Source organism: Barbatula barbatula, assembly GCF_947034865.1.
Source record: "Barbatula barbatula genome assembly, chromosome: 25".
In the NCBI taxonomy this organism is placed as follows: Eukaryota; Metazoa; Chordata; class Actinopteri; order Cypriniformes; family Nemacheilidae; genus Barbatula; species Barbatula barbatula.
The window spans coordinates 9,034,094-9,061,643 of NC_136788.1; the positions used below are offsets into that span (position 1 = coordinate 9,034,094).

Genomic DNA, 27,550 nt, shown 5'->3' on the forward strand with positions numbered 1-27,550 from the left:
ATTCCAAACATGTGTTTTCAGTACTTGTTTATCACTGGTACTATAGTAAACCTCCTTGATAACTAGTACTAAAGGGAAATAATCACATGCACACATTTGTTTTTCTCAAACCTTCAGACACACGACTACAAATCACGATCAGAATATTCCCATCAGAGGTAAAGAGCTAAATTGGAAGGAGTCAGCTTTTTGACCTAGTCCTGTCCTCAATGAAGCATCTTTGGGAGTTGGCTTTGTGTCCTCATGTTCTTTGAACAACAGACACGGACTGTGCTGAAGTCACTGGGCACGTTTTGTTGCTTGTGTGTTTTGTTAATTGGTCTCGAGTGACATTTGGTACTTTGAACACATTTAGATGCCATAGAACACCTTTACCCGAGTCTAAAACAAATTTCAAAGTATAATATTTAAAAAAGAATCACGTAAAAGCATAATGTTTTCCTGAACTTCAAATGTGGATGCTTTGAAATCAAGCTGTATTTAAGGGCCTTTTAATCATTTCTGTCTATCTCTAAAAACAAGATTTTCATTCATGGATGTACACGTGCTTGTATTTTTATCGTCTTTCACAATCTTTACATTTTCTATGCCATCAGTAGATCCCACTATGGTTCAGAACCCATTATAGACACTTTGACATCGTCACTAAATTAAACATACATTTATCTTTTAAATATCCTTGCTGCCCTTCCGAAACCTTGTATGTCTAAATTCTTTTTAAACGATTATAAACTGTGTTGTCCAAGTCTAGAAGCACTTTTTAATACTTTTTATTGTTTAGATATTTAGCATAACCAGTAACGAACATAAACATAATAATAGTGATGTAATGGAAAAATATACAGAGTTTTAGAAGGAAACAGGGATATAAAAGTACCCTTGTGTATGCATGTACAGTGTGTTTATTGCTCGCTGTTCATATCTCCAAATGGTTGATGTTATAAAATAAAAAGGATTTATTTCTTTTATTTAGGCTTTGAAACATCATAATGAACCAGCGAGCCGTTTATAACAGCAAGAATTATATAAAAGTGAATAGGGAGCAGTTATGGTCTATTCACTAGAAAAGCCAGGGTTATTTTTGTATTCATGAACAGAAGCTGATGGTTGGGTTATGTAGGGGTCCTCTGTGACAAATGAGATCATTACCTCTGCAACGGGGGTAAATTACCTGTTGAATTACTTAACAATTTAATGAGCAATTTTCTAACCTAATGGGCACGATGCCTCTCGCCACACAGACAAAAGAGGGCAATATAATATAAAGACTGAAAGTCAAACGGAAAAACGACTCCTCTAGGTGTATTCTTTCATATGAATTTTTTTATAATTACTCTTAAGGCATGTTTTAGTGCAAAATGAATTACAGTTAATCTGCGAGTGATCTGCATCCTTTTCAGTGTGTTTTTTTATGTGAATTGATACGTGAGTTTTGTGGCATAAACATGAAAAACTTAACAGAGTTATATGTTCTTGTCTTTGACTAGAGAAAGACCACATGAACTAAGGCAGAGCATCAATTTTAATGTTACATTTGACTCTTTGTCATTGTTAAATAGTGATTTTCATGTCTTCAATTGAATAAGTACAGCGTTTCCTTTTCTGAAATATAAACACAAACTGTAGTTACAGAAATGGATGAGTGGTCAAAGCCAGTTAGCCGCACTGTTGTTAAAATGCACAGGAAAGCTATTCCCGAGCTCCACTAACAAATACAAGTGAAATAGATTTTTATGCTTTATGAATCCTCTGACCAGTAAGCACATGAGAGCTCACCGGCTATGTCATTTCTGGTTCATAGGGAGACCAACGAGGGGAAATTCTGAATAAACGGTTCGGCTGTGTGGCACCACAAAAAATGTTTAAGGAAATGTATCGAAAATGCAGTAACAGAACAGGAACTAAAGAACAGTTCTGAAATCCCATCATACCATCAATGGAGATCAATGTTGAAAGAGCACAAACCCACGCATAGATACAAACAAGGCCACAAATGCATCATGACCTAAAAACAGACGCAAGTCTTAGGATGTGTTTGGAAGAGAACACTAACATACTGTGTAGTATGTAGTATACTGTTATTCAAACAACTCTTAAGCAGATGAATTCTACTGCTACCTGAGCAGCCTCATAGCGGCTACCACACACATACGAAATGAATGAAATGAATTCTTCCTTACTATATAGTTGGCAAAACGTAGTAAGTAAACAAATAGTCAGAATAGTCAGTATTCATAAAAGAATAGGCGAGAAATTCTCTGCTGGTGGACTATTTCTCGCGAGATTTGGACGTGCCGACTTACCTACTATGTAGTAGGAGAACACCGTGCTTGAACAGAGTAGTATGTCCAAATCGTCAGTATATATAAACGAGTTGGAGAGAAATTCCTGGATGGATTACTGGTTTACGCACAGATTTTGAAGCACTCAGCGATGGATCTTGAGATTCTTCTATCCCATGAGCCCACGGGACAGAATTACACGCACAGTCCGCAAAACAGCCTTCATGTACAATTAAACATGTTGTTTATTATTGTAAAGCTAAAGTTTTTTACAGTCAATAAGCATCAATAAGTATTTTTCTGTTACAAAAAGAACATGCCATTGGCATAATCATTCCTCACAATGGGAAGTGTGAATGGGCCTGTTATTGCCGAAATGTTACTTAGAAAACACATCGCAAAATCACTAAGCTGCTGTATTCCTTTTAATTTTTTACTTTTATCAAAAGCATATAACCCTACAAGAGAAAAATAAAAAAAACATGAAAATAAAAAGCTCTGAATGTGCTGTACTTGCAGAAAATTGAAAGCTTTGTTTCATGTGTTTTTTACTTGCACAAAATCAATAGTAGGTAAAGTTATTAATGCAATCTGTCTCTCACAACTTAAGTTGTTGTGCTTGTTATTACATCACATGGTTAATCTCTGGCCCACACTCCAGTACATAGGTGGCGGATATGCACCTAAAATGTATGTTGCCACCCGCCATTAAAAAGAAAAAGAGGAATATTTACATTACATGATCACATCAATATGGTGGACAACGGCCGATTGCATTCATACTACACCCATTTAGGAAAAACAGTACATACCCATTTAGCCCTCATTAAGTTAGTACTTACTGAAATTCAGTACCTACTCATTGAGTATGCCATTTCGGATGAAGCCTGTGTTCGGGTCAGTACACACAGCCTCGCCCGTCCCCTGCCTGCGGAAGAGTGCAAAGTGGTTTCCAAACAACGTTTCTGCATTTCTGTAACACTGGTAACAGACAATTGCACAAAACCACATGGGGAACCCATGAGCAAAAGTTGTATAGTGTTCCTTTAAGACTCATATCCATTTCAGTGAATGTTTTGTTCCAGAAGGAGGTCAAGCTGAAATAGTATGAGAAGTATGAAAGTATGCGCTTCTGAAGAGAGTTGTGGTTTGGCTGGTTAGATTTGGCAGTTCTTACTGGTAAATGTCGCAGCTAAAATATTATGCGAACACAAAATATATTTCTCAATTGACATTCAAAAGTACATTTGTATTTTGTCAAAATTAAACTTTCCCACACATAGTTGTGATATGAAGCATGTTTGTTGTAATTCAGTGTTATTTGTGTCATTACCACACCTTGTTTACCCATATCCTGTAGTTCTTTCAAACTTCATAGTTGCTGTGACCTTTGGTTCATTAATCTATTGCCATTTCCATGACATCACAAATGTCAAATGTTAGGAGTCAATTTACCGTCTGCCATCACTCAGAATGCCTTTTTACTTTGCAACCTTCGACATCGAAACAACTATTGCTCCGTTAAAGCAAACTTCTGTGTCAAACATAAAGAGCACTTTCACTTCCCGTTTACAGGACTTCCCCATTTTTCTGAGTTGTTTTTGTGAGCAAAGCATGTCCCCATGTGCAAATGGAAAAGAAATTCATAAATTGAGGGTAAAAAAGACCACATGCCTCATGTGACAGAAACCAAAGCCACCTCCTACTGTTAATCTGATAAAAGCGTCTGTGATCATTGTGTGATAATATTACTTTTTTGACATTTTACAGTTTTGATTGTATGAGTGTTGCTAGAACACAATTCCTGTCTGAGAATTACATCTTAGCACTCAAGTTACTTTTTATGTTTAGTTACTTTCAGTCATATCCAGTGATACCTAAGAAACTAGATGACATTGATCTCATAAAAAACACAGTATCCTATAAATATAAAATGAATAGCAAATTTGTGTTAGCAAAGGAATCTCAGCTGGTAAGATTGGTGAAAGCTGATTGAAAAGCCATTTTTGCAATTCTGTTGGCTAACCATACTTGCACAGAAAGTACACACTTGACCTTCCAAATTTCAGTTATAAAACCACGCTTACATAATATGACTATTTTAAGTCATTTAGACAGCTCCTATTCCTTGAATAAGAAACATAATCAGTTATTTGCTGCATGAGCTTCCCTACACTTTAATCCATTTTCACATTTAAAGGAACAGTTCACCTAAACATAAAAATTGTCTTCATTTACTCACCCTCAGAACTGATTCAAGCATTCATATTAAATATCTTTCTCTGTGTTCATCACAACCAAGAAATGTAAACAGATTTGCACCAACTCGGGGGTAAATGATGACAGAATTTTAATGTTTGGGTGAACTGTCTCTTTAAGGCTCATTCACGCCAAGGACGAATATATAAACAGACGTTTTTAATTTGAGAGTCCACACATAAAGATACAAAGAAACAATATTGTTTTGATATTGTCAGTATTTTTCCTCAGCAGATGAATGAGATGAACCCAGGTCATTATAAACTTAAATCTACTCTATTTTCAAACATTAAATTAGTTCTTCTACAAAAAAAACTCAATAACATTAAACAATATTTTTTGTATATTAAGTACAAAATGTATATGTACAATAGAGCACTTCAAGTACATTATGAAGTGTACAAAGTGCACCTTTACCTGGGCAATCAAAATCTAATCAAAATCAAAGGGCTAGTGCATTTAAATGTGAATCTGCAGCTTGCAAGCTTAGAATAAACACAACACAAACAGTTATCGTTCCTGGTGTGAAGAGGCTTTTAGAAAATTAAGATCATGAGTAGATTGATAGCTCTAAATATTCTTGGCAAACATGTGACATTTTTTATCTGGTCTAAACATCAGCACTTCTCTTGAGAACGAGTCAAGGCAATGAGAAACAGGAGTGCCGTGGCACAACGAGCCCGCTTGCTTTCATTTTGTGCACAGCAGGGAAATGGAAGAAAGGGGGACCACGGGAGGGACATTTGAATTACTCACTGTCCGGAAAAACATTTGCTTTTCTATTCTCCCGAGGATGTGTGTTGTATTACGCATTTCTCCATTCTCTTTTCAACCTTACCCTTCCCAGAAACCATGGAGTGGTTGATCATCCAAGACCATTCCTGTAACATTCAATATTCTCTTACGGATAATAGATTCAATTTTTAAGGTCAAGATCTGATTTAGCGAAAGCTAAATTTCAGATCTGGCCTTGTTTTAGAGGAGTTGTTTTTCCAGAGTGCCTGGAAGGTATTGGTTGCTTTGATATTTGAATAGACGTCTTCATTTTAGAATGTCAATGAGTACGCTAAACAAAGAGTCCTATGATCGGCTGTCTCCTGGTGGTAGAATATCAAAGCAGTTAAAACAATGCACAGAGACAAGACAAGCAAATTAGCATTGATGTGTGACATCTTTTTATGGCTGAAGAGGATCCTTGTAAAATATTTGTATTGGACCCGTTCCATTCGGTTATCAAGCAAATGCTGTTATTGGGTTTACTTATATGTGTGGTAATGCACTTGTGTGTGCGCATCTCATGTGCAAATCAATCAGATTGTTTTTTATATATAGGAAATTGTATATATCTGCATATCCTGCTCACTAGATAAATGCACTGATCATTGAAAACATGATACCGGTCGACCACTATTTGTGTAACCACAAAAAACACTTAAAGACAGAATACGGCAAACAAATATAACCACATTTATTTCTGAAAGTATAAAATATTACACTATAAAGGCCACTTTGCAAGGGTAATTTAACAACTTTTTTCCAAATATGTACACAGCTAATACCTTTTACCTCTAGATATTGTCCGGCTATGTGGCAAACCAACACATCATTGTCTCAAATGACCACAGGAAGTAGTTGGCAAGAGTTTCAATAATTTACTTGATAGCAAAAAAAAAAGGCAGGAGTTTTGAAGGTTCCTGATTTTCATTGTACATCCTTCAAAAGCGTCAGTATTCTGGATGGTTCTCACTTTCCCTTCAAAACCAGAGAAGAGGCACAGATTGACATCGAATTGACAGGCACTGTATGCCCTTGAACTGGGAGGCTTTAAAAGAAAAAAAGTTCAGTTCACATTCTTTACAATGGCACCAGTCAAGCCTCTGGAGCACTTCCTGTGAGAGGAGGCTCCTGTTGTAGTCTGAACCGAACGGCTTACATCCCGTCACGTTGGGGAAGTTTGGCTCAGTGCGTTTATGCATTTTTTGAGGCTTCCTCGCTCTGAGTCTACGCAAGCGTACGCCTGTTCTTACAGTCTCTGTACACTTCTGGAGACGCCGTGTCAGATTGAGGTAGAACCGTTGTACCAAAACGTAGCTAGAATTCTAAACCTATGAAGTAACAGTCACATCAATCAACTCTCTAGAGTGGATTCAAAGAGGAAGCTAAAGCAAATTCACATTCAACCACACCTACAATAAAGATCATTAACATGTTGGAATATCTGAAGTGTTCCCAGAATAAATTCTTTCTTTTCCCTTCCCTTTCCATAAAAAAGGCTTCATTGTTTTGTCTAGAGATTTGCTTTTCGCAGATCCTAAAACACAGCCTAGTTGGATCCTGCTGCCACAAGAGGTTTATCCTTTGGGTTTGTCTCCAAAGGAAACCATCTCAGAAGCACAAGATCATAGAACCTTCCCAATCCCTCCCCATCTCCCACACACATACTGCTATGACTCTGCGGTCCAACAGAACGGAACAGATGCAGATGCGTACACATCAGTTGCCGACAAACGCACAAAGATCGCACTTCCACAACAAAACTGAACATGTCGCTCTGAATTCTTGAACTCCCTCTGCTGTTGTCTCTGCCTCTCCCCAAGGCTAGAACGAAGTACTGGAGACGGTGACTCCAGGCCAGTCGGTGGCAGTCACGCACTTCCAAGGCTTTTCCCAGAGCCGTTTCGCGGGACTAGGACCAACCGGCCCCTGCTGTGCCCGCTGAGCCTTTCTGGGTGATGATGCTCTCTGTGGATTTAAGAAGTCTCTCAAGGCAAGGGGCGTTAATTTTGCCCGGTGGTGGTCGGCTGGGAGTAGAGTCTGTCTTGGTGCACATCCGGTCCGTGCTGGAGGACACAGCGTTGTCTTGCGTCGCGTACCTCTCCCTGTGGGCTGTTAAATAGTTCCGAACTGTCCCTTGAGCCTGTTCGGCAGTCGGGGAGCAGATGGGTGATGTGTGGAGCCATTTTAGGTTGGTTGCCGAGTAGGGCCCAGGTGGGGATGGGTCGCTGACTCTCAATGTCTTGTTACCCATGGAAGGGGCACTTGTGGTGGCGGGGTTGCCCGTAAGCAGGGGGGATGTAGATAGCAACAACTGTAATGTATAGAAAGACAGAATGTTACTTTTTGTTTGTTTCATTTGCTTTTATACAACTCAACTGACATTCTAGTAACATATGCAAGTCTAATGGTAGTCTTTTATGATGTTTTTTTAGAAAATGCATGTATTGTGCGTGTGGTCAGCATTTCATCACAGATGTCTGTAGAAACGTTTTATCGGGATACCTGGAAATCAAACACATGACCTAGCATAAAGTTCCTTTAACTGTGCTATAGGAACATCCATATCAAGTTCCCACAGGTTTGTAGTGACAATAAGGGTGTTATATTTTCTTGGAAGAGGAAAACAACCTGTATGTGAGTGTTCTTTCCAAAATTACTTGTTCTTTTGTATCATTGTTTTAAGTGAACATGGGAATGTACACTTAATACCTCAAACCTCTAAACTGTAAAAATAGATTTGAATGCCATGTTGTCTGCTCTGTTCTTTTCCAGTCCTGTGATTTCAATTGGTATTTTGGTTCTGCCCTTTCAAGCATCTTTAACTCTAGAAAATAGACTATACCTTGGGTTTCTTAGACAGAGTTGTCTCTTCCATCAGCTCTGTGGCATCTGCTTGGTTGTTTCGTTGGGGTTTTATGTGAGGAAACCAGTTTTTCAACATCTCCTCCATTTTCAGAATGATGTTGACATATCGCTCTCTGTATGGCACAAGAAGGACAAATTTTAAGTTCGGCAATACACCTGCGAACAAAAATACAAAAAGAACTACACCCACAAATGACCATAAATTACATAATGTCCTAAGCGAGTGTAAAGATAATCTAACCGTGTGTACTCAGCATCATGCGACTTTGACACACAAACGTGAGAACAGCTCTTGTGTTGATTCACACATGTCTGAACCCACACGTGGCATGGAGTGCAACTGTTTCACTTGCCTCTAAATATAGACATAAGCCTGAAGCAGGGTACTGACGTCCACGTCAAGGGAAGGGAAAATAAATAGTTGTGCTGAGGCGCAGCAATACACATGCACCCAAGCACATGGTGCCCATTGACCAGCCCCTGACAGATGGCTAACAAGGATTAGTAAAGGTCACATGACCAAAGTCTATCTGCTGTTGCCCCATTTTCAGCATTTTAATTTTAAATGGTTGCTACTGTTAAATTTAGCACTTGATGTTTTGATGCGCTGGAGGGCTTGCCAGTTGGTGGGATGTAATAAGTGAATTGTGAAACGGGGGGGCTGCAGCCACGCCTCCACAATCACCTGCATCAGCTTAAATATGAGCAACTGCTGCCTTGGCTCACTGCCTTTATCAGATGGCCTGAATTAGGGCTCACAACTCATCATCTGCGTTTTCAGTGGTTTCATACTCATTTCAAGTTGGCAGCTGTGGTTTTGCGCTGCACAGGTTGCAACACCGCTGGATGCGACTCAAAGTACACCAATGGACTTGAGTTCTAGACTCTGCACTTACACGTGAATACTGGGTTTTTACAAAAGAGCACAATACAATGACACAACAAGAACATATGTCTCGGGTGTGTGCCAGGTACTGTTAAGATTACAGTAAATGGCACAACAGTCGGACCAATTATGAGGTCATTTAACGCAACATAATCTCCGACTCCTCCCAGAAATGACATCACTCGTATTACACCATCAGCCAGAGGATGCATAAATTGGTTAACAGGTTATTTCCTCAAGACAGCTTGGACATTTGTGAATTCTATTCTTGCCCAGACACTTTAAGATCTGTGGCTACAGGTCTGCACTTGGCCAACGGTCCCCCGTTGTTTAGGACCAACCGTCACGCTGTGAGGCCATGTGTTTCACATTTTCTTTGACTCCTTCACTTAAAGACACGCAGAAGCCTTCCTTAGACACAGCTGAGGGCACACAAGTCGTCTGCAAGCAATGTGGGAGAACTCAGCTTTGTTTTACAGCTAATGTGTAACATTAGACATACAAGCATACAAAGCAATATTCCCTCACAGCACTTAAGGCAACTACTTGTAACAGAATGCGGCTTTCAAGCACAATGCGAGGGCGGATTGAGGAAGATTAAGTAAATGGACACAACATCGATCATTGATGGAGTGCTGTGTGGATTAAAGCCCACCCTCAAGCAGTTGGTGAGCGAGGCGAGGAGAAACAGCAGGACACTCACCCCATGCATGGATTCTGCAGGACCCCCATTATCCTCTGGATGCGGTCCATGGCCACGCTCTCTTGGAAAGTGCTAAGCCCTGCGAAAGAAGACACACAATTTATTTTTCTATAAAGTACCAGCTCATTGTCTTGAACAGGCTGTTCTGCGTCTGTGAGGCAGATGGGTTCCGGCGAAGTGTGTGGGAGGACAGACTCGCTGTCTCTGCGGCCAGGAAGTTTGGGGTCGCCCAGAGAGCTCCTTTTGATAGCGATCCAAAACGGAGCGCGGACCTGATGTACTACTTCTCTTCTACCGCATGTGGGTTTCTAAACTATCCAATAAAACTAATCGTTAAGCATTTAACGTTTCGAATACTATCTGTTTGTGTTTAACAGTCATGTGTGGCTTGAGAAAGTTTTGCGATGCCTAAAAGTGCAGATTTTATAAAGACATTATTAGCTGTGGGAAAAAAAGTGATTCTGATGGTTTAAATAATTCATCCCAACAGTCAAGGGTATAAAGGAGCCACTTCATGTCCTTAAGCTTATCTTAAACAAGCTTTAGGTATTTCAAACAAGGCTCCGGGATATTTTAAGAGCTGTGCGGTTTGCATTGCTCCAGACGTGTGTCATTCACTCATAAACGTTTTGTTATGACCAAGCGAGGCAGCATGTACACAAAATAAATAATCATATTCAATCTGGTGTCACAATGTACATTCATATCACACCTCAAATGTTGGTGATCTAGTAGTCCAAATGTTCTCAGGGGAACTTTATTTAAATCTAGAATCAAAGCTTTGGTACAACAAAGTATATGTGGTATGGGCAGATGTGGTAGTATGGTGACTGTAAGATTAGTAACATGAACTTACGTTCTCGGTATCTGCCTGACCGGAGGCCATTAAGGATTGAGGATAGAGGATGAATGTAACACTGCAGCTCCAAGCACTGCAAAACAAAGAACATTATTTACTGTTTTCTTCCTTTAAAGTTGAGGACATTACTCTTTGCCAAATACCATAAACAAGTCAAGTTAGGACATTCTCTCATAAAGCTTATCATTTTTGAAAAACAATGACATGCTGATACAAAACAGTATGACTCATCTAACCGTTCACACACATTTGTTAAAACCGAATGCGTTATCAACAAAATACTACTATGTCGGAAAACTCAGGTTTTTGAATCAATAGACTTGTGTGACTCATTCACATTTCACCTAGAAAGAACACACGAAGGAGGGGTCTTCCTGGAAGTGGTACTGCAGAGTGCTTTTTTTTATTCAGTCCTCTCAGGTGGAGATAGATAATGTGGGCGATAAGGGTTCTTTTCAGAACGCCGTGTCCCTTCCACTAGGATTCCTGCAAATTACATATATCAGAGCACCAAATTTGGCACATCTCACCTTGTATGCGAACAGTCTGTCTTTCTCCATTTGATCAGGCGCGAGCTGCCTCTCCTTTTGCTCCAGCACCACAGAGCTCCACGTTCTTTTAAGCGTTTTGCCTTTAGGGCTCTCGGGGCACTGGCTGTAATTGGAAGGACCCCCTCGTCCCGTGTGAGAAAGCCCCCCATTGATGCCATACTCGGAACTGTCGCAGCTCGAAGGAGAACTTCCAGGGGAGCTCATGTTTTCTTTGTCGTTCACCTCCCCTTTATCTCCATTTCTTGACTGGCATGTCTGGGTCACCTGGATAACCCCCGAAGAGGGTGTTCTGCGCAGTGTCGCTTTTCCCTGTGTTTTTGTACAGTCTAGCTCTAACTCGCTATCATTCTCTTCATCATCACTGGCCAGCCAGTCAATGGAATAGTCAGAATCGGAAGCTGACATCTTCGGAAGCAGAATCTAACCAGCACGGACCATCACTGACCTGTGGGGGGGAAAGGGTGGACCATTTAAATCTTCATCTTTTGGGTAATAATAAGAAACATTACTAAATACTGACTAGAACACGAGCCGGTGTGAAATTGGATAAAAGTTATCTTTCACTGGAACATAACAAAAAACGACTACACAGTGTTGAAAGATTTTGGACCTAGCTGAGAGATTAATAGTTAAGACGACACAACTGGTCAAACATGCCAACCTAAGCATGTGCCCTTAATAAAATCCAGTGGGATGATGAATTCACGTTCATTTCAGGCCAGCCTTCCTGTCACACCACCTGAGCTCACTCAAGAGGCAGACTTCAGATAAATAGCGACCATTAAAAAAAGACAAACTGCTGTTTAACAAACATTGCCAGGAACTCCACAGTTCTACGTCTTTAGGTCATGAAAAAAAAACACAATGTTGGCTACACACATTTATTTGTTCTACTGTCAATGACCAAATTGCTTCTCCTGTGATTTTGAAACATCTGAATGTTTTAGAAATAGGCTTATATGAAATATATTTTGTTAAGGGTCAGTATCTTTTTATGGTACCGCAACAGTTTACGTATCGCAACGGGTACATGTCTTCCAAAGGCCCTAGACATGTACCCGTTGCGATACGTAAACTGTTTGTTCTGATTGCGTCTAATAGAAAAAAAAACACACTTGCAAATGAATCTGTCCTGAACAAACAGGCTGTGATGGGGCAGGTGACACAAAAAAGCACACATTCAAAGCCCTGTTTGTTTATTCAATGAGACCAGAACACTGCAACCATGGCGACCGCCATTGGGGCACAAATAATGGGCCTAGAAATTAGCAATTTTAATAGTCCCAATATTATCTGTATATTGTCTATTGTTTAAGAAAAGAAAGAGCCCTCAGGACTATATAAAAGCAACATTTAAGAGCATCTTGAACATTATGTCTAATGAGGCAAGCCATGATTCATGTCGACTACTTTGTGTAAGTGTGCTCATCTTTTTAAGGTTGCAGACTTCTTACAAATTGAAATGATTGTAAATAAACGGGTGTACAGGATGCATGTTACAATACTTGCATATCTATTGCTTATCGTTTAAAACTACCCGGACTACAGCATCTGTAGGGGTAAAACTAACTTTTTACTTTTAACAGTGTAATATTTACTTTTAGTTAGACCCTCAGATCTCAGTTTTTTAAAGCAGACGCTATTTTAAATATCTATGTAAAAAGCCAACAATTACTTTGTATACCCTATATACTGAAACTCCATTTAAATATTATGTAGATGTTTCTGTTTATACAACACTACATGCAGTCAATATTGCAAATAGATTTTCATTTTACACTGTAAGCACATTCACATCATTTGGGCGTTTAATCCATCCATCAGCTGCTCGGTCTCGTTGCAAACAAACGGACTGCTGAGCCAAAGGGTTTTGCGCTGCCAATAAAAAGACATTATGTAATAGCTCTACATCAAGCAATGTAGACTAATTGGCTCTATGACGGTCTCAAATCTGCTTTTCCTAACCCATGTGATCGCTTTTTTAACGCTGATGAATTACAAAAAAAACGTGCGTGTACGACAACAGAGTAAAAGGCGCCCGTAGCGAACAAACTCCTCTTTCATAACGAAAAACTGCCTACATCGCATACTTGGACAAGTTTTATCGCCAGCCGAGGAGGGGAATGAAAAGGCCCTTTCTAGGTTTCCTGTCACCCGGGTTTTCTACTAAACGAAATCACTCAATTGTGTATTTTCGCTGCGTTTGGGTTTGCTTTAACGTAGACAAAAGGGCACGTGACAGTTTTTCAATAGCGACGTTCAATTCGAACGTCAGTTGTAGGAAGTCACGTTCGCGAGACTTTTATTGTAACATCGGTTGCTGTGGGCAACACTTAACGTTATATTAACGCTAAACATAATATATAGAAAACAAAGGCCGTAGAGATCGTCAATGTACCTGTGTGATAACCGAGGGTGGGGCCCTGTTGATGACTAACACCGTAACACGCTCTTTAACTAAAATGCCACTGTATGTTTTGCTTATTTTAAAACGTTTTGAGGTTTATATTAAATGTAGAGTGTCGCGTGAAACGGACCCAAACGAAACAAAAAACGCATTTCAACAGCACTGAGAGTAAATCTCGTTATTTGTATTTGCTCCGTGTGACAATCAATATGCATTAAAACGAGTGCTTTAAACTAAAAACCGCAATTTAACACTATTGACACCATTTGCCGAACGGGTCGATGCCTTTGTTCACCCGTCGGCATCTTAACTAACGTTACCTACACCACATATTTCGCATACATATACATAAAGCCTTACACCAACCTAAAGATATGTGGACACGCGAGCGATGATTTCTGCCAGAAAACACAAGTTTCAGAAAGCGATCGCTGTTATTTAAAGCGCTTGTCTTACCTCAAGCCGGATGGGACGAATGGTCTCACTCTCCTTTGTTTCAGCAATATATCCAAAGACAACTGGAGCGCCCGATCGAGCCTCTGTTTAAGAGGTGTACGTGGTTTCAGTGATGCAGACCTGCAGTTGTGTGGCCCCGTGTTACTTCTCCCAAGGCAACGTGTCTGAGAGGGCGGGAACAAAAACGCCGGGCTTTCCGATTTGTGTATCCAAACCCGAATCTGACAAATAAGAGTTTGCGTTTGAAGCGAGCTTCGGCTGATAGGGGAGACGAGCTTACATATTAAAATGAAATGCAAATTGCCAAAACACGTGGACACGCGGATCGGTTTCATTCCAACAGGCGGACATTATGTCAACTCTCTCTGCGTGCGTGCGTGCGTGCACAGTTACTAACTTTTTATACATCGTTTTGTTGAAATGGCATCGACGCGATAGATTTTGTGCCTCTTCGATCAAATTTCCGACTTTTACATTTGAGAGAGTATGTTTACTCAACAAATCTTTATCTTAACAGTTGAATACGAAATAACTCAAATATAGTACATAATTAAACACAATTATTTGTGTACAGATTAACATACGTACGAAGAGTTTATTCCAAAAAGGGACAACTCAAAAATCGTGTCATTGTGTTAGTATTTATTGCGTTATTATGGCTTAAATAAAAAAACAGATTGATTGATATTCATTGGAATGCATGAAAATGAAATTTCTCTGAAATAAAGTCTTCAAACATACTGGGTTACTAGGCACAACTTTATCATTTCGCAATAGACACATGTTAAAACATCCATGTGCCATATAGTGTGCACATTTCTACGGTCCTCTTTCACCGGATACTCAAGAGCCCATTGCCGGTTTTATCCTCACCTGCCCTCGACTCGCTGCAATGTGCACAGCTGGTTGTGTGTGTACCAAACTGAATGAATGAAGCAGGCTTAACGTGATAGGCCACGGTGTTCTGTTTCGCGTGGGGTTGCGCACGTGATGTCTTTACGCTCGCGCTGTTTTTACACAGAGCTTAGTTTCCATGGTGAGGGAAGGGGTGGCATGAAAGCATTCCAAAGTAGTTTACTTGCCGTGTTAAGAATGTTGCACCTTCTCTAAAAGCCCCACAGCAGGTGAAGCATGCTGTTTTATTCCATAACAGGAGAGCGTGTCACATTTTTCTGCCCTCGCATGCGGTCCGCGTCCAGGGGCATTTTCACGCTCATCTCGGCGGTTGTGACCGGGGAGAGAGCAAATAAGGGCACACAATCACGGCATCTCTCTCCAGGGGGTGGGATCTCTGGTCGGATTCCAGAATCACAGCCTGGACTCAATGACTCATAGCACCCCTCCCCGGAAAACGTGATCACATGTGAGAAGAAAACCCACCCATTTCTGTTTCTCTTTTGGGCATTGCACAATTGAAAATCATAATTGCTCCACAGCCCTGGCTGCGTTTGACAGTCAAGAGAGCATAAAAACAAAGCATTGTGGGCCCTAAACTGAGCCAAAGACGCCACCCAGATAGATTAATAACTGGGTGCAAACCAGTCTGGGTTTAAATGTGGACTGTGTTCTTGGAAAAGGTCCTAATGTTTGGGCCAACTTATAAGGCAATGTTATTGTTCTTTAATCATTCTTTAGGGATTTGAGAATTTCACAAGGGTATGGGGTATAGATAATAAAAAGTGATGACTAGGTGGTGACTTTTGATTTATGTCTTAGAAAAAAAAGTGTCACAAACATGGAAGGGCTGCTAAAACCAGCCGAGGTGACACTCCTTTCTGGGCGGGAGTCATCAACATCGATAACCTATTGGTTAGTACAGTTGTCACTATCTGAATCGTATCCGCTCGGGGGAACATGGTGCACGTTTGTTTGTTGACTTGACTTAAGTGTACACTGTCAGTGGTTTGGATCAAATTTGGACATTCTTTACCCAGTTATGTGTTCAAAATACCCTGACGGTCAAAACATCACATGAAAGGATTTTACGCCAGCGAGTGGATACTGTTTACACAGGGGCTACTCACGAAGTGCTTAGCTTGGCTGTTTCACAATGTACAACATAATAAGAACATTAAGTACTGCACGAAGTGAACTATCAGAGTTTATGCATTTAATTATAGATTTTGAAGATCTTGTATCGCCTCAAGATGTCTGATGGCTTCTTTGTATATTACAGATCTCTCATATTAGTTATAAGAATCATGTTGCAATGGTTTTGGTTAAATCAAAAAAATATATGTCACAGACATGTTTGGCTCATATTGCACCCTAAAAATGAAAACCGTCTTTATTTACCTGATTTGTTTTTAAGCAGCAACATAAACAAACGTTACTGTGCATGCACGCTTTTGTGGCCCAAACGTAACTTCCGCCAAGAACAGAGTCCCTGTAGATTCTGACTGATAACAAGCTAAAGAAATAACAAGTAAATTACATTAGCTATAAAGTTAAAAGCATGTCTAGCTAGTGTTATTTTAAGTTACCAGTAGGACTGTTACTTGGCTAAACTTATATACAACAAAGTTACACAACCAATTCAACAAATTCATAATGTTTTACAATTATTATACAAATAAATAATCATATAAATGTATTCAAATATAAATAGTTATATTATTAGACACTAGCCAGGCTGAAAAGGATGGTAACTTCGGCCCAGGCGTGTGCGTCTGATAAAACTGTCTGTAAAGTAACAAAATGTCAAAATAAAGTACACTTTCGTTCATTTAGAAGACACTTTCCAAAGCGACTTTGTGAGGAAGTATTAATTCGGGAAATAATGTTTTTATTAGTGACCTTTTTCTGCACAATAAATATTTTTTATGACATTATATTGAAACCATTTTTTATTACCATAATTAAACTACGTCTCTTTTGTATAACTGTAATAGTAATAGATTTATAGCAGTATTTTTATGCTGTCCATTAAAGCAGATTTAATAAAAAAAATTTACTCAAAGAAAATAATGGTACCTAAAATCTATTTTGTGTAAAATCAGTATGCCATAAATGATGTTTACCGCATTTCTAGACCACCTTTAGGTCTGCCAATACAGAACTGTTGCAGTTCGCACATTACTGCAGTTGTTTCACTGGATACCCAGAAGCTGTGTTGTGGATTTTTCCTTACCTGCTCCCAAGGGACTGCAACATGCACAGCCAGTCGTATCTGATTTCATGAGATACGTGCTGTTATACCTCTCACATTCCTTTTGGAGGGTTAATAAGCGTGAACTGTCATTCACAGCAGAAGACAGTAGCTATATTCTTCACTCTGAAAATTACAAGGTCTCTCGCACACATTCCAACGTGTTGTTTTTTTGTGCTTGTGTCTCTTCCGAGCATATTCATGTTGAGCAATGATGCTCGGCCACTCGTTCTTGCGGCTGGCCTGCAATGAGTCATGGTGAAAATTGCCTCAGTGATTCACACGTGCTGTCAGACGAGCTCTGATGATTCAGTAGCGTGAAGGGCAGCGGGGGAATGGTGGCTTTATCTCTCATTCATAAAAAATAACTCGTAGTGTGCCCACATCACCATGTCAGCTCCACAGGTGGCAAGAATCCCTGGATTCTCCCCCCCCCCACACTCCCCCTAGACAGTAATCGTTTGACAAAAACAAACACAAAACAAAACCCACAGTGGGGCAAAACAGGAACTAATAATAACTGACGAAATAATATCAAACAATAAACAAAAAACTTTCCACGAGGGGGAAAAAATGAACGAAAACCAAACTAAAACTTATGAGAATTCCACAAACAAGGCAAGGCAGAGACTGGAACAGGGTAAATAGCACGGGGACTAGACAAAAAACATAGCACTGTGACGAACCTACACGGAAGAGAGAATACCAGGGACTTAAATGGGTAACACTTCAACAACCTGACCATAAAAAATCACTGGATCTGAAGCCATGATACAAGATCAGGAGATTCTGTAACCATCTTTAAGAATCGTCTACACATCTCTTCCGTCAGCACCTGACCTATTAACTTGTATTTTTTCTCTACTCTTTCTCTTCTAAAAAAAAACAACAACTTAGCTTTGTATACAGTGGTAGGCTATATGAGACCAGTTTTACTACACTTATGCTTTTTGTTGTCCTTATGTTGTTCCAAATGCTTCGATTCAGGGGTGAACTTACAATTAGGCAGAGGTAGGCTACCGCCTGGGGCTCCGAGCTACCAGGGGCCTCCAAAAGGAAGGGGTGGACTTAACCAATAAGCCATGTCAGTAGCCCCAAACAGTCATGAAAATAGTTGGGATATCCCTTTTAACATTTTACGCTATTACATCTGTACGAAGGCACTCCCCCCCGCCCCCATTATAGTTTAGAGTTGACAATTCCATTATCACCATATATATGCCCTAGCCGAGTTCCACAGTGGCTGGAAAAAAGTTAATGCAGTGGTGGGGTTAGTAGAACTGCCCACAGCGAGACAAATCGCAGAGAAATAAAATAACAATGCAACGCAGCTACACCAACGTAGAGGAAAAAGATGATTTACAAATGATTGTTGCCAAAGTCTGCTTTTTCCCCACACAAACTCAACCACTGCTCCTTTAGCAGCAGCGCCTCTCTCTCTCCCGCCAGACGAAGTACTCTCGAGCAATGATAATATGCTGGTGAGTATTTCTCCTTGAACATCGACAACATGGTTATAATAACTGACGACCAAAACATCAGCAACATCATTAAAATAAAAAAAAATTACATTTTTAATTTGGGAATTCAATATTTAATTTCTGTAAACTTACAAGTAGTTTTTTTTACAGTGGCACATTACTGCAGAGCAATCAGGGTTAAGGTGTCTTGCTCAAGGGCACTTCAGTCATGACCTGCTGGCACTGAGATTAGAACCGGCAACCTTCTGATCACAAGCCCAACGCTCTAAAAACTATGATAAAAATCAAGGTTTAAATATGAATGCAAATAGAAACAATGTATTTATTTGAAATTTGGGAGAAATATTGTTGGTAGTTCACAAAATGAATAATAAAGATATTATTATTTTACCTAAACACATACCTATAAAAGTAATCTTATGGTTGTTACACCTGTAAAATTGTTTCTTACAGAATATTATTCAGGAAACATCAGGTTAAAAGAACACAGTGATCCAAATAGCGTTTTGTGGTCAGATTGATTCTAAATCTAATATAATAATTTCAGGCACAGGCATTGTTCATGTTGTAAATCCATGTAACTAAGTCAGCTCTACCTACCAGGCTTTGAGATGTTCATCTCTTTTCTCCTTAATGTTAGGACATATGTATAAACAGCCCTTAATACAATATTAAAGCTATGCATAAATAATATATATGACCATAGAACCGCCAGGTGTGTTGATGCTGTTGAATTGGTCATCAGGCTTATACAGTGTGACAGTTGTGTGCTGTCACAGATGGTGCAATTGCATCTTTTCATACCACGCTGGCCAGATGTACCCAGGACATTGTTGTTTTTCATGTCAGGCATGATCAGTCATCATGTCTGCCTTTTACCAGTCTGCAGGCCGTTGTCTATGTTATGAGTGTGTGTTCAGTTATTGTTTAGTTTGTGTATTCATATAGCTTAGAGGACTTTATGGCTTTCTTAAATGTCTCTTCTACAGTTCTTAAGTAAATCGCAGTCGAAAGCTTTGACAAACAGTAAGAGGACAGAGTTATTATGGAAAACATAAATAAATTGGTCTTTTAAAATCCAAACACATTTAATGACACAAAAAAGATCTCTAAGATGGTATCTAGGAGAAACAGTTGAGTTTCTGAGGATATCTCATTTGTGGTTTCTGTTTAGGTTAGCTCTTTCAATTTAGCCGTGTTAAGAGGGCAGAAGTTAAAACCTTTACCCTTTCAGGAAGCTTGTATTGTAATTTTAAAGGGATTTACGCTACGCCTCTCTTGTATCTAATTTCCCTTCACACAGCGTTTTCCCTTTGTTGCCATGTCCTCTTATTGCAAGGGATTTTGGTCTTATCCATCCATCCATCCATCCATTTTCTTCCGCTTATCCGGGGGCCGGATACATATAATAAAATAATTAAATATAATGATTGTGTTTGGTCTACTTTGGGAATATATATTTGGTGGTGTCTATACCCAAAAAAGTTTTACAGTAAAATAGCCGTTGTCATATATCCCCTGTTGGAATACATTTTCTCTTGATACTTTTTTGTTCAACGAAGCACACTTTAAAACCGTTGTAAAATATCAACCTGTTAATGTAAGTTGCTTGGCAACCACAAACAGCCTAAAGTTTGGATAATGACCTTGTATGCTTCCGTTTGTATGTAAGAAAACCTCTTACATGTAGTACATTTTATTCTACAAAGTCAGATGAATATAATCACAAAACGTTAAACTCGGGTCACTTCTTTTTGTCATACAGGCGGTCTGTTTTCTTTGCAAGATCTGGCAACCGCATCCCAGCAAAGACTCGGCACAGTCACATGTGAAATGCTCAGAGGGAGAACGCTCAGCTCATTTTTCCACAGAGTTCACATGCAGGCAGGGCATTAAAACACTGGCAACGAGTCACAGTTGAATCTTTAATGGCTTTTTGTGTGAGTGTGTTTATCTGTGTGTGCACGTGTCAGTATGTGTGCGTGGAAATGTCTGAACAGCTGCCAGCACAGCCCTAGTGGCAGGAGGATATCTCTCCACGGGGCTGAATTCTACATGTGACTGGGGGTGTATTTTAACTGGATTATGTAAGCACTCTGGCCGAGTCTGTGCACAGTGCACAGATAAAGATGGCTATACATGATTCAGAGCAGTGCATGCGCACAACCGGTGATCCTTCACAATCAGATTGAGCAATTCAGAACCGGCAGCTACCACAATACGGTCTTTGTGCTTCAACAGGTTTTTTTGGGTGCCTTTGTTTAATATTATTTTTAAATAGTATTTTATTGAAGTGTATTTAGTATGTAATTTCTTACCCAAAAAATTATCCTATTTTTCAACAGATTTTACAAACAAATGTTACCGCCCCCAAACTAACACCATTTTTTACCATTGTTCGGTTGTGTAAGGCTGGTGTATGTGTGTGAAGACTGTTTCATCAAGCGCCTGGACCGAAGTTAACTAACAGTCTGTGTTTGTTGATCGGTCTGACTAGTGGCAAATTATATAACTATTTATATTGTATTTAATTTACATTAATATTTTGTTGCATATTAATTTTATTAAATCAACTATTTTGTAACTGTAACGAACAGGGGTGGTGAAACATGGACAGAGGATCCAGGTACAGACAGTATAATATATAATATAAAATCATTTATATATGTGATCCTTTCTGTGAATTCCAGGATAAAGCATCAATCTAATTGTGAAATTTTGAACATCATAATCATAGCCATAAAAAGACAGAAATAGAATGAGTGTTTATATCGCTGTCAATTATAGATTATTTGATAGTTTTAGATACATTTCGTTGCACTGTACTTGTATGTGTGTAATGACAATAAATTGAATCCAATACAGTACTCAATTTCTTATTTAAAATAATAAAATTAGTGATTTTATTGGCACGGTTTTATTATTATTAGGCTGGGTTTCCTGAACATTGATTAAATCTTTTGGCATGATAACATTAAATATATCATGTTTAATTTCACAGAATATTCATGACATTAAATATATATAGAAAACAGAAAATCAAATACAAATATTTCACATGCAGGGTCACATGCATATAATAATAACACTACTCATGATTTTCTTTAAAAAGTTGCCAGATACTTAACTTTTGTAAATTTTAGGTGTGGCGCCCTCATAATTACACATTGCTTTAATTCAATTGAAGGCGTTGCATCCCTATAATTATAAGGCTGTGGAAGAGCCTGTCCTGTGGTGTGAGTGTGGTGAACACTTGTGTCAAGTGATGTCAAGTGAAATGAACCCAGATCAATTAGAAGTGTTCATGGTCAACTGCACCCTGATTTGTTTAGTCTCTCCATGCAGAAAGGATAAAACATTATCAGTGCATAGCACCAAGATAATCACCCACAATCCATCTGAACACCCCTAATTCAATATCTGGTGAACCGATATTGGAGACCACAGTGTATTAGAAAACTTTTTTTGAGAAAAACACCATATGCTGGTTGGGTAGGTCAGAAGCATGGTAGCTGGTTTAGGCTGGTCATGTGCTAGTCCTTAGGTTGTCATGTGCTGGTTTAAGCTGGTCCTAAACCAGCACAGGACCAGCTTAAACCAGCACATGACCAGCATAGGACCAGCTCATGACCAGTTTAAACCAGCACATGACCAGTTTAAACCAGCACATGACCAGCATAGGACCAGCTCATGACCAGTTTAAACCAGCACATGACCAGTTTAAACCAGCAAAAACCAACCTAACCAGCATATGGGACAGTTCACTCAAAGAATTCTGTCATTTATTTACCTGCATGTCATTCAAAGCAGTATTTCACTTTTTATTTAGTAGAACATAAAATATAATTTTTTATGGAAATGTCTCAGGGGTTTTTGTCCATAGAATGGAAGTCAATGGGGGGGCAATGTTGTTTGGTGTCCAACATTCTTCAAAATATTTTTTTTCAGCAGAAGAAAGTCATATAAAGTCAAATAAATTAGGGCAAATAAATGATGAAAGAATGTTTATTTTGGTGTGAACTATATAAGCTCTATGTAGGGAAAAGATTCCAGCATGGAACGATCTGATCTGATCCGAACAGCACAGTCCTGTTTATGAATGCCTTTATAACACAATCTCCCTAAACAGAGGAGCACAGAAGTACACAGAGACGGAAGATACCGCTTCTTCTGCTGCTTGGATCAGATCTTAGCTGCATGGGTTTATCTGACACGGCCAGCAGGCAGAGAAGACCCTGTCGATCGGCATAAGGTGGCACTCTGCCTTCCAGAACCTCAAGAAATAAAAGCTCATGTTCACGATGCCTGCTTCAGTTTTACATGCAGAGAAAAAGAGCTGAAGAAAGCGAGGCCTAAAAACAGCCTGAAGACTTTGCAAAACTTCATGTATCGCTCTCAAAAGAAATGCGTATAGAAAAGAAAACGTGCTGTTTTACAGGTTCATTGTGGGGATCATACGGTCTGCAGTGTGTCCTGCCATTCAACCTTAAAGTCCCCTCCTCATTGGGCAAAGCAACAGTAATGAGAGCTTTACATAAGTTCTCTACTGTTTTTTTATTGGGCCGTTACTCTTGTAGCCTTATATAACTTTGTTTCGAGCTTATCCCACGTTTCTGCTGGCTCGGCTCCAGTATTCACTTCTGTAGCATAGCCTTAATACTCGGAGGCGGAGTCTTCTTTCAAACATACATCCTGCAGAGTGTGAAGAAAAAAACTTATTTTTTACAAGGATGTGAAGCCGCTTTGTTTACAGAGCCCTCAAGTCTCTCTCGACCTTCGGTGGCCTTGTCTTAGACACAATGCCTTAGATCTCAGATCCTGTTTTACACGTTTATGAATAGCACATTTATGGAAAGAGCTGAGACGTTTCCTGAAGGAAAGAAAGATCACAAATGATATTTCTTTGATGTCTCAATTGGTTCTCGTAGATACTGTTGAGATGAAACGAAGAGAAAATTGATACTTTTGCGTCCGATGTGTGGTTCTCAGATTTTGATCTTTGTAAAAAGTTCTGAGTGAAATCTTTGTGTCTTGTCTGGAGTTTTAGAGATCTCAACAATGTCACAAACTGTATTTCTCATACATTCTTTAATGGCAAATTATTTTATTTATTGAAAGATGTTGCTGTATGCCCAGAGAACTAACCGTTCAACTGTGACATAATGTCTGTGACTGGACTGGCAGTTTCTTGGGTGGTAATGTTTGTACTCTTGAATCTTATCTCTTAAAGGGACAGTTCACCCCAAAATATATTTTTTCGTGTTTTACGAGAGGTTTCCTATTTTTTAGAAGTTCTTATTTTTTGTACACTGTAAAAAATGATGTGCTCAATAAGTCAAGGTAACACATTTAACCAATTTGAACTTGATTTCATAAGTTATAGATTTAATAGTCAATGGTGGCCAAGAACTTGGTGGTTATAAGCATTCTTCCAAACATCCTTCTCTGTGTTCATCACAACAAAGAAATGTAAACAGATTTGGAACAACTTGAGTTCGTGTAGATAACACATTTTTTATTTTGGGGTGAACTTTCCCTTTAAGTTAAATATTTTACAGTGAAATGAAACACGATTGAGAACTCAGTTAAGTCTCAATAGTAGGGTTGTGCCATTTGTAAGATGTAGAATTATGATGTAAACTTCACACCCAGAGTTTAATTGCTACTGCTTCGTTTTAACTAATCTGTTATTTGGACATAATGTTAGACTTAAAAGTCGTAAACTCTCCATAAACAATTCCTTAGTGTAGTATATGCACTAATATTTATTAGCACAAGTTGTAACTTAATGTTTAAACCTAAATCACAAATCACATCACAGCTTATATCGCTGAGCTATAAAAACTCTTGAGCAAATCAAGTTTAGTCTGGATTCAACTTGACACATCTGGTTGAGCCTGAGTGGGTCCTCAGCACAGCTTTGGCTAAAGGAAGCGATCTGGTAAAAACGAAAATAGGGCAGAGGGAGTATGAACAGCATGAGACTGAAATACGCAGGACGTGCCAAACGTGTTTGTCTGCGCTCATGCTGGTGCTGTGTCTATAGGGACTGCCCTGCGAGGGGTTATGCACTTCTCCAGCATACACGTGACACGCCGTCTCCATCGCTCCCCCTCGCTCTGTCTGTCTGCTCTGCTCCATCTTACACATCTTTAGAGTTTGTCCTCTCTGTCTGTCTTTTAAAGGGACAGTTCAAACATAAATGAATGCCATCATTTACTCACGACCATTACTTTACTGTTCCAGATTTGCTTGCTTTCTCCTATGGAACACAAATGTCCTGAAGGCTATTTTTATCCAGTAAAAGTAAATGGGGCTGTCATGTTTTAAAACTATTTATGACAAAATATGAATTACATTTAGAGGTTATAAAAAATGTATAAGTTATAAAATTACATTTTCCATAACTTGACGTGTTCATACGAGTACAAGAGGAATGTCCCATTAGTCTATTTATATTAAATCTTATAATGTCAGAACTATCGTAGACTTTTATAGCGTTGTTTTTGTTACTCCCAAAACTGCATTACTATTGTCATTATATAATAAAGAGCATTAAGGATATTATTCATAAAGTCACATTTTGTGTTGAATAGAAGAATGAAACAAACAGGTCTGGAACAAAATTAGGAAATGATGGCAGAATTCCCATTTTCACATCCTGACAAAGAAAAGTGTGTGTGTGTGCGTGCATGCAAATACACACATGCTGTACACGCCAACCCCATCACAGCAATGTCAATGCATAACTACGTCTAAAACGTGAGCGCAGCCAGAACATGTTAAACGTATGGAAGAAATTACTTCATTTAATGTATACCGTATGTGCTTCGCCCACCTGAGACGCACGCCTTTGTTTCACCAGTCTAGTGAATAGAATAGATGTTGCTTTGCATCAGTAAAATATTATTATCCATTTTATTTACGCATTTGTCAATTTCACAGCAATTTGCATGCTATTCAAACAACTTTCAAAAGATTTCTTTGCATTTCAATTGAGTATCATTTGTGGCGCTTGCTAAGAGTTTTTCTGAACATAGCCCTAACTATTAAACTTTTGCATGTAAACTGCCCTTTATAGTTTGTGCAACAGACGTGAATGATTTCCAGACCTGGTGGATGAATTATCAAGCAGAAAACTTTAACAGGTCGATATGCCATATATAGACAGTTTCATCGGACGCATCCGTCTGGCCCCAAGTAAATTTCTGGTCTGTGTTCGGTTATGATATCACAATTTATTTTAATTAATATATTATGTTATATTACTTAAATTAAATTAAAACTACCTAACATTGATTCTTTGTGCAGGTCTACCAGAAATGAACTTCGGGCCAGATAACGTTTGTTTGTTGTTTGATTTTATAACAATTTAATATTGCATTTATTTAAAGGATAGTTCACTTTGTCCCAATGAATACAACCATTAAAACAATTCTGAAAAGTAGTTGGCTATAGTATGGAAAAACAGCTGTCATACAAACACCAACAGGATGAACACACAGATCCATCAAAATCCATGTGTTTGATAGCCTTAATACTGCTAATTTATGCATGTTTGGCAGTCGGCGAGTGCTAATTTTGGACGCTAGTTGTGAGCTACGCATTAACCACCACGCCTTCCACAACACTACTCCCAACTAGGTCAGTCTGACCTAGGAATTCCTGACAGAGTATTAAAGGAAAAGAAAAGGTTGTGGGGGAGAAGGAGACGTGTCTGCTGGGGTCTTGACGTCAGACGGCGCGGCCAAGGTGAGGACACGCCCCCTCCTTTCCGCTCCTAAGTTTATCCGCATCGCACACCCTCCTATCATTAACCCTTCCATTGGGGTCAGAATTCCACAATCGTCCGTTAAACGTGTCGTGCGAGTGGTTCCACACCACAGACGAAGCAGGAATGCTTGAGCTAAAATCTTTGGTTTTCCGTCCTTAGAAAGTTCTGGTTCTTAGGTTTGTTTTGCACGGTTCTGAGTATTCTATTGAGGTCTAGTGGGGGATGATGATGGGTAGGTCAGCCTGATGGACTGAGGTTCAGCTCAAGTTACGCCACATTTTGGGGGAACGGTTCCTTTAGAAGCTAGCCAATGACTGAATCTTAAATCACATGCAATTGTGTAATTTTAGACTTACAGTGTCTTTTCTGTTGGGTCACAGGGTTCAAATCCAAATCTTATACTGCATATGGCCTAAATAGCCAGCATTGCTTTGTAAAGAATGGTAACTACTGTAGGAGCAATGGGGGGATGTTTTTTTACATCAGTGAGTCTGTGCCAGAAATGTGCTTGCCTTGTGCATGTGTGTGCAAGCCAATGTGCGTGGGTGTATATAGGCGTACATGCCTCAGACTAAACTGTATACTATTTCCATGTGAGCGTATGGGGGAGGTTAAACACAAATGGGCCATTCTAAGACTGAGTGCGTTTGCGTGGCCCAACACAGTCCAATTGTAAGTACACCCCTATGGAATCCGAGAAGACAAAAGCCATTTTTCCTGTTTTAAAAACAAAACATGTTACGTGGTTTTACAATAGACATCATTGTAAAACGCAGTTGTATTAAGGTGTTGTTCTTACATGGAATTGTTTAATACATTATAAAAACAAATCTAAAATTGTGATATATAATCTGAAACAACACAATGTATATAGAACTGTACCAATCTATGAATGGCTTGCTTATAATACTGTTCATGCTTTGTTAATTGAAACCGTTATTTTTAATTTATACAGTACACAGATTTACATTATTTCTGTATGATTATGTTTTAGGTTATGATATATTATTTATTTGTAAAATATTGTTAATTCTTTTGGATATTTAATAATAACACTATAAATATTTGTACTCATTTATTGTTATATTAATGCTCCAGACAG

The 27,550-nt window shown here is 39.1% G+C and overlaps 1 protein-coding gene across 2 annotated transcripts; it reads right to left on the reverse strand.

Annotated features, from left to right (window-relative positions):
* Positions 1–5,986: 5,986 nt before the first annotated feature.
* On the reverse strand, positions 5,987–15,415 carry ciartb (circadian associated repressor of transcription b). Of its 2 annotated transcripts, XM_079450295.1 has the most exons (7): positions 15,128–15,415; positions 14,046–14,266; positions 11,162–11,627; positions 10,629–10,704; positions 9,773–9,851; positions 8,161–8,296; positions 5,987–7,629 (listed from the first exon to the last, which is right to left on the reverse strand). In XM_079450295.1, the coding sequence occupies exons 3-7, from the start codon at positions 11,585–11,587 to the stop codon at positions 7,228–7,230; spliced, it is 1,119 nt and encodes a 372-aa protein (XP_079306421.1). In that variant the 5' UTR covers positions 11,588–11,627; positions 14,046–14,266; positions 15,128–15,415; the 3' UTR covers positions 5,987–7,227. The 2 variants fall into 2 exon arrangements, with proteins under 2 accessions (XP_079306421.1, XP_079306420.1); XM_079450294.1 differs by having other exon boundaries at positions 14,046–15,322.
* Between the last annotated feature and the right edge of the window lie 12,135 nt (positions 15,416–27,550).